Source organism: Prionailurus bengalensis, chromosome E4 (assembly GCF_016509475.1).
Source record: "Prionailurus bengalensis isolate Pbe53 chromosome E4, Fcat_Pben_1.1_paternal_pri, whole genome shotgun sequence".
Taxonomy (NCBI): Eukaryota; Metazoa; Chordata; class Mammalia; order Carnivora; family Felidae; genus Prionailurus; species Prionailurus bengalensis.
This window is the reverse complement of record NC_057360.1, coordinates 16721457-16734374: the sequence shown is the minus strand read 5'-3', so window position 1 is coordinate 16734374 and position 12918 is coordinate 16721457. Positions and strand designations below refer to the sequence as shown.

Sequence of the window (12918 nt, the reverse complement as noted above, 5' to 3'; positions counted from 1 at the left end):
ATTTCCCATGGTCAGTAAGTTCCCTTTTCTCTTATTTGTGCACAGGTGTTATCTCCCTGTTACAAGAGCAGCATCTAAAGGGGAGAAATTGAATTAACTCCTCTTTTATTTCCCCAAAGAATCAAGCCTCTCAGATAGCAGACATTAAATAAACATATATTGATTATCATAAAAGAGAGTAAGACAGCTCTGAAGCCTTATTTCTAAGCAAACTTCCACAAAGGAGAAGAACCCTTCTGAAAAGACGTTCATAATATATGAAGTGCACTAGTCGTAAATATCAGCATGGATGACATAACTCACATTTTTATTTACATAGCAGCAATGCATATTCAGTATATTACAGTGATTATTTCTAATCGGCAAGGTTAAGGGGGGAGGGTTTCTTTGTGCTTTTCTACACTTTCTCAATTTTCCATGAGGAACAGAAATTTCATTTCTAAGCAGAAAAACACATGTTAATAAAAAAGAGTAAGAATCAGACTTCAAACTCCCATATGAGGCAAGAGACCCCAGAGAAATTCTTAAGCTGAGGAGGTGGCACAATACGGTGCCTTGATTCTGGAACACTGGAACTTCAGCAGTCCACTCGAGGCTTTCTCGGCAACATGGAGTCCTTGCCGTGTGCTAGGCATGAGCGGCAGGCACGAGATGATACTACGCAAGCTGGAAAGAGGGCTTTCTGGAAGCATTCTGGCGATGGGGTCAGGGCCAGATGCATCCTCAAGGAGAGCAAACCCTCCACTAAGAGATCAAAGGTTCCCAACAGAATGTCTCCTGCTAGCATTGGCCACAGTTGGGTAAGGCCACAGAGCCGTGTGGGATGAGGAATCGCTAAACCTTAGTCCTCTGCAAAGAGGCAAATGTTACTGGGGAGGTCTGTTTGAAATCATCTTCTGAGTAGGGCAGAGACGGGATCCCAATGGTAATAATCCAGTTTCCTGTTCCTCTGAATCTACCAAACATCGTAAACAGCCAACAGATTGTTCTGTTAAGTTAAACCTCCCATGTTATCAGCAAGCATGTCCGCTCACTGTCTATTTCAGCGGAGAAAGTAAGCCGCCCAGTGTAATGAATGTATGCAGTCACTATTCTGGAAACTCTAAAAACAAAAAAATGTTTTTTTTACCCAAAGAGAAACAATAAGAAAAATCACTTTTATAGCAACATGAGCCACAGTAGCACACTACCTGCTTATACTCAGCGATGATCGCAGTGGTCTTCTTTATTTCATATTCTGCCTTCTCCAGCTGTTTCCGAAAGACTTCTTTCAGCTAGAGAGAGGGAGGATGCAAAACATCAAGACTCAAAGTCCTCATCAATTTCCACAAACACCTATACTTAAGTCGGCCCGGTCTGGTCAATGCCAACGTTAACAACTACAACTAGATAAATTTTCCTCTCTGAAGCTATTTCTCGAGCATTCGAAAAGCCTAATCATGTCCAGAGATGAAGAAATATTTCTTTCCTGTAATGTGTAAGACATATGAGCAACCCATCATAGAGCTGCTTATGCTTACCACTTACTTTATAAATATATTATTAAATAAGTGTCCCTTCTGAAGCTATCTTTATTCTTATGAAGAGTCTAAAACAAAACATCAGGGCAACGTTGCACATAATCTTACTGCTAGGTAAGAAATTACTGAAGGGCACCTGGGTGGCTCAGTCAGTTGAGCGTCCGACTTCGGCTCAGGTCATGAGCTCAAGGTTTGTGAGTTCGAGCTCCACGTCGGGGTCTGTGCTGACAGCTCAGAGGTGGAACCGGCTTTGGATTCTGTGTCTCCCTCTCTCTCTCTCTCTCTCTAGCCCTTCCCCACTAGTACTCTGTCTCTCTCTCTCAAAAATAAACATTAAAAAAAAATTAAAAAAAAAAAGAAATTACTGAAGCAGCATTTTGGGCCTTTCCATTCCCAGCCCCCTCCTATCACTACTGTTGTCTCTCTGAAGGTGGCAACAGGAAGTTTTTGAGGCTGGAGTCAGAGAAACCTGGAGGAAGGTAAGAGCTCTTGAGGTCAGGAGGTTCAGGGACTGAACAGTGACTGCAGAAGGAGCTAGCTTGACACACAATGCGGGTACTTATTACAGTCGCAGAAATGCTCAACTCTGGGTGCTAAACTGAAAACCACACTTATTTTTGCAGCCTAGCAGGTCCGGGATTCTAGGGTCAGGGAAGGGAGGTGGTGAGAAAGCACACATGCCACCAGGAAAAAAGGAAGCGATCAGTTCTTCCCAGGTGTTGGCCAAACAACCAAACACAAAACACTCTGGTTAATCTTTAAGCACATAACAGAATAAATGGATAAATTCTGTTTGGCAGCCTCCCAGTTATGAATGGGGTGTGCTCCGTATTTGCTAATTCGCACATGATTGTGATTTATAACTGGACTCCTTATTATCGGATGCTTTCCAGATTTCTTCATATTTGCTATGTTCTTAAGTTCTAAAAGCAATTTGTGGGTTATATTGATTCAAACTTAGTTGTTTGTATTCGTCTCTGTTCTCTGTCTTACATAATTTAAGGATGTAAGTCACAGCCTCCTCCCGTCCTACAGTAAGGCCCCACTGACTTCAGGACAGACTTAGAAAGCTGAGGGGCTTTGAGCAAGTGCCACTTAATTCTCGAAACTATGGTTTCCTTATCTGACACACGAAGAGCATAATTGCTATCTCACAAAGGCACTATAATGATCAACACAGGATATATGCGCGCGCACACACACACACACACACACACACACACACACACACATCAAGGGGAGCGAAGAAGTATGGATTAAACTAATTAATTTGCAGGGGCGCCTGGATGGCTCAGTCAGTTAAGTATCCAACTTCTAATCTCGGTTCAGGTCACAATCGCATAGTTTATGAGTTCAAGCCCCACTTCGGGCTCTGCACTGACAATGTGGAGCCTGCTTAGGATTCTCTCTCTCTCTGCCCCTCCTGCTCTCTCTCAAAATAAATAAATTAACTTAAAAGAATAATTAATTTGCCAATAGCTTCATTCTTTACCCAAAGTACTGAATTGGGCCCCCAAAAGGCAGGAGGTAAAGAAAAACACAAAACCCATCAAAACGCCTAGTTCCAACTGGATAATCAGCTCCTGAAAATTTTTGAGTGGAAAAAAAATCTTGGTCCACACTAAATGCCAAGAGTCATTTCATCATTAAAAAAAAAAATCATGAAACACTTTTTATAAACCCTGGAAGGTGCTAAAGGATGCATCCATTCATCAGAAACTTAAGTGGATTTCTTCTGCTTGGATGCAGGTCTTTGAAACGCTTTATGTTCTGTTTTATATTTAGTGTTATTGATGTCTTAGAATGAAACTCATTAAAGTAAGTGAGTTAATCCCGCCTGGCTGGGACTGACAGACGGAGGACATTGGTGAAGCGGGCCTGCTCTTTCTTAGGGAAGCCTGAAGCCTCAACTCTTTGGGTGGAGAGGCCCCTCCTGTCACTTATGTGGAACGCCTTTGCCACAGTGGCATCTTGCAGCTGAACAGCCTCACAACTCGTACGATGACTGGAGGGTGCTAACAACAAGGCTGGTTCCCAAAGAGCTGCTTTTTCTATTCCCCCCAGGAGTAAGGGTTGAGAGCTCTGCCAGGAATGTTCTTCTAAGGCATGAATCAGGAAAATCGGGCGTGACTGACTGAGACAGCTTGCAGCAGAGATCTCTGTGGGCTTTCCGCTTCATAATCCTCCTAAAATACTGCTGAAGTCAATTACCTTGGAGACACGACACAAACTTTGCGGATTCGTCAAGGTTCTTGGATCGCAATTCCAAGTTACTAAACTTAGAGGGAGCTTAACACTCTCGCCAGACATCTGAGTCAAGGCAGATTCCTAAGAGCTGTTGGAGGGTAGAAACGCGGCCTCGTCTTCTAGCGCCCTTCAAAAGAAATGTCGAGACCCACGCTACTCACATGTACTGCTTCAAGGTGGCCCTTGATTTAGAGTAAGTGTCATTTTACTTCCTGCTTATTGTATTCATCAGCTCCATGGGCCGATCCTCCTGGGTAAAGAAACAGCCCACCTCTGCCTTTTACCTGCGCAGTCTCTTCCTCTTGCTTCCTCTTCTCCTCTTCAGCCTCCACCAGCCTCTGTTTGGTCAGGAGGAGCTCCTTATTCAACACATCCGCCTTGTCTTCTGCCTGCAAATCAGAGCACATCACACAAAGAAAGGTGAAGGAAGCGTGCGTATACTTCCTCCGAACCTAATCTCTAGTTACGACTCTTGCGTCACTACCAAAAGCCGTTTCTCCCCTCCTAGCTCACCCGGGGGTGGCTGCTCTCACTGAATGCCAACGATACAGCAGGCGCTTGGCACACGCCATCTCTGATCCTCACAGCAAGAATTATCTTACAGATAATGACAGGGAAGTCTGGAGGGAGCAAATAACCTGACTGGGGCGGACATCTAATATCAGAGCCATGATCTGAATTCTGAGTTGGATGGCACCAAAGGGCAGGCACTTTCTAAACGCTTCTTGCACGTTTTCAGATGTCACAACAGCACCCGCTCTGAGACTATGTAGATGGACTGGATGGAACCTCCTATGGAAGCTTCTGGCTGTTAGTGCAAGGGGGTTGGGGGTGGGCTCAGAGAGGAGACGGGCTGATCCATGGACAACAGTCAGGTGAGAAAATTCAAAGACCAGCGGAGGTAAAATGGTTCACAAGGCTACTCCCACAGGACAGTGAGTACAGCAAGGAGAAATTAAGACCAAAAACCCATGACAGAGATAGCCATGAGGAAAAATGATGTATGGACCAGGAATGCAAATGGAAAAGACCATGTTTCTAGAATGGTCAAGAAAAGCTCAGAGACAATACTCCGGTTTTAACTTGGATACAGAGTCCAGTTAACCAGGAAAGCACTGTGCGTGCATTGAACTTAGTTGACAGGTGCCTACTGCATACTCTGGACCCTCACCTCACCCTTGAGGTCTCAGCTCCAAGTTCACATCTGCAGTAAAGCAAGGCCTGAGCCCTGCCCCACTCATCCTCATCTCAATCAGCTTCTCACCCCCCATCTAAATCAGTTCCTCTGCTCAAATCTCTCCAACTTCCCTTGATCGCACTTAGCACAATCTGTAATGACAAGATGCATGTATGATTTATTTGTACTGCCCACCAGACTTTCAGCCCTGGAAGGCAGGAACCACGTCTCTTTCGCTCCTGGCTATTTCCTCAGCACCAAGGCCAGCCCCAGGTAGGGGAGGGGCTCCGGAAGTACTTGGTGAGTGAACGGATGTGGCATTCAAGTCACTGCTGAAGCTACTGTGTGGAGTGGAGGTGGCGGAGGGCCACAGGATGAGTTCAGTAGAGGAAACCGCAGATGCAGAGGAGAGGCAGCTATTTGAAGAAGCCATCCCTGGCTGACAACAGCAAAACATTATCCAAGTAATTGTGAAAACTGGCCAGGTGGCCTTGTGTCTGTGTTTCACCGTATCGCCCACACATCCAGATGGCCAGGCCAGCACCGTCTGCTGGGTCCTGGCATTCCAGCTTCTCTGTTCTGTCTTCCAGTTCCTGATGTCCCCATATTCTAACGGTTACAGTTCGGTGTTCAGATAATTTGCATCTATTGGGTAGCTGAGGTGAAAAAATCCCTTTTAAAGACTTTAAAATTTGTTCTGATAACATTGGATTTTATAGAGGAAATCTACACAGCGAAAGAACATCCTAAAATTAGAGGTGGGCAAAATACATGCTGCAAGTTAAGTCTTCATAAATTATAAGAGATCTCATGTAGATTATAGAAATTCAAAACAGCGAATTCTAGAGCAGCCAGCCAGATGACTGTAGTCAAAGCAGGGAGTGCCTCCCCCGAGTCTCTGATGGAGGGTCACAGAGCAGCGAATGAAGAACAGCCATACAGGCCATTTTCATGTTCTTAAAAATCTAACCGAGATCTAGCTCCCTGTAACTTCAACCCACTGGCTCAAGTTCTACCCCAGAATTTCTGAGCAAGAGCCCTCCTACTAAAGAAGGATCCTCTTCCGGTAGCCCCAGCAATTTCCATTTTGTGAAGAGAATATACATCATGACACTCTAAAGTGAATGTTATTCTAAGTTTGGTTTCTTAAAGAGATTCACCCCCAATTTTTAGCCTTTTGTAAATTTTCGAATAGTCAATGCTATCTGGACATTTAAGGTTCTTAAATTGTACACCATACCTAGACATTTAATTTTATAGTTTTGGAACACTAAAGGAATATTTCCAACATCTGCAGAAATTGCTGCGGGTCCCATGTGAGAGGAGTGCCAGAATTCTCCAGGAAGCTTCATCCAGAGTCTCTCCTCTATGTTAAATAGTAAAGTCAGAGAGATTCTGCTGCTCATCAGGAAAGGACCATATCTGAAAAAACTTGGTTCTCCTTCCACAAGCAGTCTTCTGGGTCTTCTATACTTGAGTAGAAGTCATCCTTAATGTTCAATGAGGGACGTAATACTAAACAGATACTCAAATTCTATCTTTGAACTCAAACTGTAAAACCTTCACCATAATTTGTTAAGATTATTGTCACTATTAAGTCTTCTAATCACCCACATATTATAATGCCTTATTGATGTGGAGACTTCTACTTACTACCTAAGGCTTCTACGACCTACATAAGAGAGGACTTGTGATTTGATCACAAGTCCACCAATAACCTGACCAAAAGGTTCAGCTCTCACATCAGGGATGAGGATCTTCCAGACCCAATTTCTCAAAGAACTAGCCAAGCCAGTTGTCCAATTTAAAACAAAACAAAAGACTTTGCCACTCATTACATGCATCTTCTGGTCTAACACGGAACTTGCTCTGTTTAGAAGGACTAGGCATGGTCTTCTACTGGGTATGTCTCTTCTGTTTGTTCCCTGGGAACAAGAAATGACAGGAAGGGCTTGAAGGCAGGCAGCGACAGAAACTGAAATGGAGATGTTGTGTCTTTCTACACCCTTAATCGCTGAGGAGTCCATATTTCAAGCGCCTGATGGAGGGCAAGTTGTCAAAACAGAAAGCTGTGTCAGAGAGAAAATGAAGAGCCCAGGTGTCCAGGGTGCCCAAAGCCGGCACTAAAATGACACGGGTAAGGAATAATTTATTTACTTATTTCTTAAAAAAAATTTTTTTTAATGTTTACTTATTTTAAAAAAAATTTTTTTTTTCAACGTTTATTTATTTTTGGGACAGAGAGAGACAGAGCATGAACGGGGGAGGGGCAGAGAGAGAGGGAGACACAGAATCGGAAACAGGCTCCAGGCTCCGAGCCATCAGCCCAGAGCCCGACGCGGGGCTCGAACTCACGGACCGCGCGAGATCGTGACCTGGCTGAAGTCGGACGCTTAACCGACTGCGCCACCCAGGCGCCCCAATGTTTACTTATTTTTGAGAAACAGAGAGAGATAGCATGAGCAGGAGAGGGGCAGAGAGAGAGAGGGAGACCCAGAATATGAAGCAGGTTCCAGGCTCGGAGCTGTCAGCACAGAGCCCGATGCGGGGCTCGAACTCACGAGCCTTGAGATCATGATCTGAGCCGAAGTCGGACACTCAACCGACTGAGCCACCCAGGAGCCCCAGGAATAATTTATTTTAAAGAACACCTAATTACCGAATTAGTGCTTGTTTGCTTTACATATTGTCTTGAATACAATCTGCTTTCGTGTTTGTTTAATGTCTGCCCAAGTTTTGCTATTTTAATGAAGAGATTGGATTTGGATAAAAGTGAGAATGGAAAAGTATGGAGTGAAGCAGGTGAAGGGGGGGCGGGGCTTGGGCTTTCTCTGTGCGGCTGGTGCCCTTCCTGGCTGGGGGTGGGGGGTGGGGGGCAGGACACCTAAACTGCACAGACAGCTTTTTGACAGGCAAATAAACCCCGCTCAGGCAGAAATGGCAAAATCAGATGTTAGGAGGAAATATGCATGACATAGCAGTTTTTGAATTCTTTCACTTAGATGATAAGTTTCAACAGGCAGGGGCCAGGTCTTACTCTTTTAAAAAGGGAGGAAATAAGAGAAAGAGGCAAAAATGAAGGAACCAAGGAATCTTTTCTCCAGGGACTAGTATCGAGTATCTACATGAGCCATCTACCCAGGTGCTCAATAGTCAATTATTTCAGGAGTGTCCATGTAGCAGTCTTTCCAGACTGATCCACAAAATGGATTTTCTTGGTGGTGCAATATTTTTTAAGTAATATATATTTTTCTGATTATTAAAAAGGTATAGGAGCACCTGGGCGGCTCAGTCGGTTAAGCCTCCAACTTCAGCTCAGGTCATGATCTCACAGTTTGAGTTCGACCCCGCATCCGGCTCTGTGCTGACAGCTCAGGGCCTGGAACCAGCTTCAGATCCTGTGTCTTCCCCTCTCTCTGCCCCTCCCCTGATCGAGCTCTCTCTCAAAATAAATAAGTAAACATGAAAAAAATTTTTTTAAAAAGGTATAATGCATATTATTACTTAACCAAGGGTGGTTAAGTATTTAAGGTGTTATAAAAGATAAAATAACTGAAAAAAAATGTATAAAGATGAATGTAAAAATTAAATTGACTCTTTTAAAAAAAATTGTTACATTTATTTATTTTTGATAGAGAGAGACAGAGCACAAGTCGGGGAGAGATAGAGAGAGAAGGAGACATAGAATCTGAAACAGGCTCCAGGCTCCGAGCTGTCAACACAGAGCCCAAGGCGGGGCTCAAACTCACAAACCTCGAAGTCATGACCTGAGCTGAAGTCAGATGCTTAACCGACTGAGCCACTCAGGTGCCCCAAATTTACTTTTTTTTTTTTTAATGTTTATTTTTGAGAATGTGAGCCCAAGTGGGAGAGGGGCAGAGAGAGAGAGAGAGAGAGAAAGAGAGAGAGAGAGAGAGAGAGAGAGAGAGAGGTGGGGGGACAGGGGATCTGAAGTGGGCTCTGTACTGACAGCAGAGAGCCAGATGTGGGGCCTGAACTCACAAAGTGTGAGATCATGACATGAGCTGAAGTTGGACACCTAACCGACAGAGCCACCCAGGCACCCCAAATTAGATTTACTCTTATCACCCAGAGATATCTAGTACTAATATTTTGATGTATTTTCTTGTAGGCGTTTTTCCTTTTGAAGCATATTTCAGCTTTCTTTCCTAACATGACTGCCCCATGCCAGCCATATCCCTTGCTATTTAGATGCAAGCATTATATACAGATAAATATATGGTTTTACAAAAATATTATTATAACACCATCTTCCCTGTTTTGAAGAACAATTCCAAGAAGACATTTTACAGATATACTTTCATTCTCCCTTTCTATTGGACATAGGCATTATTTCCACTTTTTATTCTTCCAAGTGACACAAGTAGTTAACAATCTTGCACACATATTTCTGATCAGGTCTCTGTTAGCATGGTTTTCCAAGTCAGAGTGTATATGTCATTTTCCTCATTTTTAAATGCAAGATTAAAATAATCCCTGCTTGATGGAGTCAAGTCATTAGTGAGATTAAATAAGCTAATGCTATGAAAGTCCTAAATATGGTCCTCGGTGCATAGTAGACACTCAGTGGATATTTCATTTCATTACTTTTTAATCCGTTTAAGGGCTTGATAGAGAATATCAAATACACTTCCCGCACAACTTTCAATGTACAACTCTCTCTAGTGAATCTCACCACATCCCCGCAGAGCCCAACTGCTTAGAGCGCTTTTTCATTTAGCTATCCATCGTAAGAAAACTATTAATGGATACAAGATTCAAAATGACAGAATCAAATGTGAGTCAGGCTGTTAGGAGAGCTAATATGAAACAAGAATTTCATCACAGTACTGACTCACCACCATAGTCTCATTAATACATAAATGTACCAGCCAAGGTCAGGCTGGTTATAGCCCTGCTGGAGCGGAGGCCCTCTGTCTTCTTTGGTTCTCGCTCTCCTACTCACGCATTTTTCACACCATCTCTAATAACTTCCCAACAGCCTGGCTGAGCAGTTCTGCGGTGAAAGGGGCCACCCCGCCCCCACCCCTTAACCAGGCTGCTTTTCTACCTTCTACATCCTGTGTCCCCACAGCAGAGTTTGTTTTATTTTTAAACTCTGTCTAGTGTGGATTCCTTCAGCTTCCCCTTCTCCCCCTTTAGCACGATTTTCCTTAATAGTCGTCTTATTGCCCATCTTCCTGTGGCTGAAACTTTGGAACCGCAAAATTAGTATGGGAACAAGGAGTTGAGGCAGGGACCATTTGTAAACATTTAACAAACTCTTCCATCTCAAACATTTAATCATATTCATATCATTAGGTGTGTATTTTAAATGTTGTCCACGAGCAGTTAGAACACAAGTAACGCCTCTGTTTTGTTACAGGTTCAACAGTACAAGGCTCAGTTTTTCTGACCCTGGCACCATTTGTTGGGAGTAATCACTTTTTAAGTCAGAAAAGAGGGATAATTTTAAATCTGCACAAGACTCCTTCCATCTTGCCAACTGTCGTTGAAAACACTAGCAACAGAAAACAGGAAGTCCTAAAGCTGTCGGTACTGGTGGAAAGAACCAGGGAAGCTGAACGATTTAAGGTCTTCTAGCAACAGCTAACATTTTTGGAACTCACACTGTTCAAGTGCTTTGCCTTATTCAAAACCCACAGGCAGGGTCCGAACCGCCCAGGGTCACGGGGTTAGTAAACGGTAATGCCAGGATTCACACCCAGGCGGCCTTGGCCCTTAGTAGCCACTAGAACGCCTCCCAATCCAACAGGACATACGTCTTAATGTACATACTTCATATAAAATCTTCACATTTATTGTAGCTGAGAATTCTTTTTGTTCCACAAAAAGAAGTGCCCTCCAATGTTTGAAGGGCATCCGTATACTCTTGGTGACTAATATCTCTGGGTAATTATGCTGGCAGCCCTCGGCTTAGGAAAAGTACCAATGAAGAGAAGAGACACCAGAGAAGTTGAGAGTTATAAAAAAAAATACGTCGCACACGCTGTTTGGAAATAGCCCAAACCCTCCGTTCTCAAAGGCTCCAGGCTCCGCGTCTTCCGCCCTCTCCCATCAGCACAAGCTGCCCCCTCCCGCCCCATCGCCCGTCCCTCCATCCAACAGGCAGCCAAGTCGGTATCAAGCACAGCGTGAGCCCCAGAGGGACCGTGGTGGGCGCCACTCAGTCCTCACCCTTGAGGAGGTCGTCACGGTGGGAGGTCAACCAAGTTTACCTGATCCAAGTCGTTTCGCAGAGCAATTTTGCTGGTGACCAGTTCATGGGCGAGGTCATCGTTCTCCTGTTCCAGCCTCATGCTGGCCTCCTGTAGTCTCCGGTTCTCCCTCTGCAGGAAAAGAGCGACAGCCAGAGGCGGGCATTAGCACCTGGACGTACTAGCAGAGGCCAAGGGGGCTGGGGAGGAAACACAAGCCAACGACAACAAAGTGAACCTCTGAAAGGTGAAGAAAGGAGAAGGCGCGAGTGGCACAGGGACGCAGGGCTGCCGTCTGGGAAACGACAGTGAGTCAAGCTAGCAGTGCAGATGCGGTTCTCTACCCCGTGAGACTTGCAACTGTCCCTTACAGGCATCCTTAGAAAAGGCTTCGTTATAAAACACGTGCCACAAAAGGCAAAATCTCCCCACATATCCCCAGTCCTGTGACATTTTCATCTAGACCTAGAGCACAGACACGGGACCTTCTCTGTTTGAGGCGTGCACAATAATCCCACCCTTGACCTCAAGGAAAATGGCACAACATAGAAGGGGTGAAATGGGGGGAACCTCTAGATATTTCTTCAAGTCGTCTGTCTAGTATCAGAATTCAAATTCATGGAATATGTTTAATTAAGAGCACTAACTCCAGAATCAGGATAGGGGTCGGTGACTTTGCTATCAACAGACATTTCCATTCTTGGGGTAAAAATAGCTTCCTGAACACCAGTTTTTCTATTAGTAAAGAGCAACAGTCCTTACGACAATGTCTCTAAATATTTGTTTGGGTGTTTTTTAAAACTTCAGATTAAGAGGTTCTGGGTAAAAAAAATCACTGGGCTGTTTGTTTGGTTTTTTTTTTCCTCTTGAACTCCCAGGAAAAACTGAAACAAAGTTATATGATGAAAGGTCCAAGTTACATTCTGTACATTCACGTGGATTTTCAGAAGGGCAATTTACTGTCTTCCACTCCAAAGTATCAAAAGTGGTTATTTTGTTTTTGTTTTTGCTACTGTTAGCAGTTACAGGAGATTCAGAGAGCTGACAGGAAAGACTTCAATGCGATGAGACCTTCCTGTTTTTCAGATTTATACTCCTAATGGTGTTTTCTGCAGGGGCGGCAGAAACTCAGACAAAGCAGTGCCACACAGCCAGAAGACTCATCTATGCCCCGGAAGATAGCATGTCACAGCACAGCGTGTGGGGTGGATGGCTCTTATCTTCCACAGAACAACCCAGGATTGGTTACATGGGAAAAAGAGAGCCTAGTTGCTGTTTTTCTTTTTGTTTTTTAAAGAAGGGCTAAGAAACCGATGGTGAGGGCAGAGCCCAAGACTTCCATGGAGGTAGAGGGTCCCCCCGGCAGGGCCAGTGGGGAGGTTAAAGGATGAACGTGCGTGTTGACTAGAACTAGCCCGCAGGGTCTATTTCTGTCTTCTCTTTTGGAAAAGGAAGAGTGGGATAGCTGGGGAATGCCAAAACATTTTTTTAATGTTTGTTTATTGATTTTGAGAGGGACAGATAGAGCGTGAGCGGGGGAGGGGCAGAGAGCGAGGGAGAGAGAGAATCCCACACAGGCTCCGAGCTGTCAGCGCAGAGCCCAACTCAAGGCTTAAACTCAAGAACCTTGAGATCACGACCTGAGCCAAAATCAAGAGTCGGACGTTCAACTGACTGAGCCACCCAGGCGCCCCACCAAAACATTTCTGAAAAAGAAATCTATGGAAGTAGATAAAAACAGTTCAAAATCTCTTAA

At 44.3% G+C, this 12918-nt stretch overlaps 1 protein-coding gene across 9 annotated transcripts in view; it reads right to left on the bottom strand.

Moving 5' to 3' along the window:
• Window positions 1–12918, bottom strand: part of RABGAP1L (RAB GTPase activating protein 1 like) — a 758000-nt gene that overhangs the window by 9913 nt on the left and 735169 nt on the right. For all 9 annotated transcript variants that reach the window (XM_043568487.1, XM_043568489.1, XM_043568488.1 and 6 more), the window contains 3 exons: window positions 11184–11294; window positions 4052–4156; window positions 1191–1274 (listed from right to left, as the gene is read on the bottom strand). In XM_043568487.1, the coding sequence (XP_043424422.1) occupies window positions 1191–1274; window positions 4052–4156; window positions 11184–11294 (300 nt within the window). The remainder of the gene's footprint in view (window positions 1–1190; window positions 1275–4051; window positions 4157–11183; window positions 11295–12918) is intronic.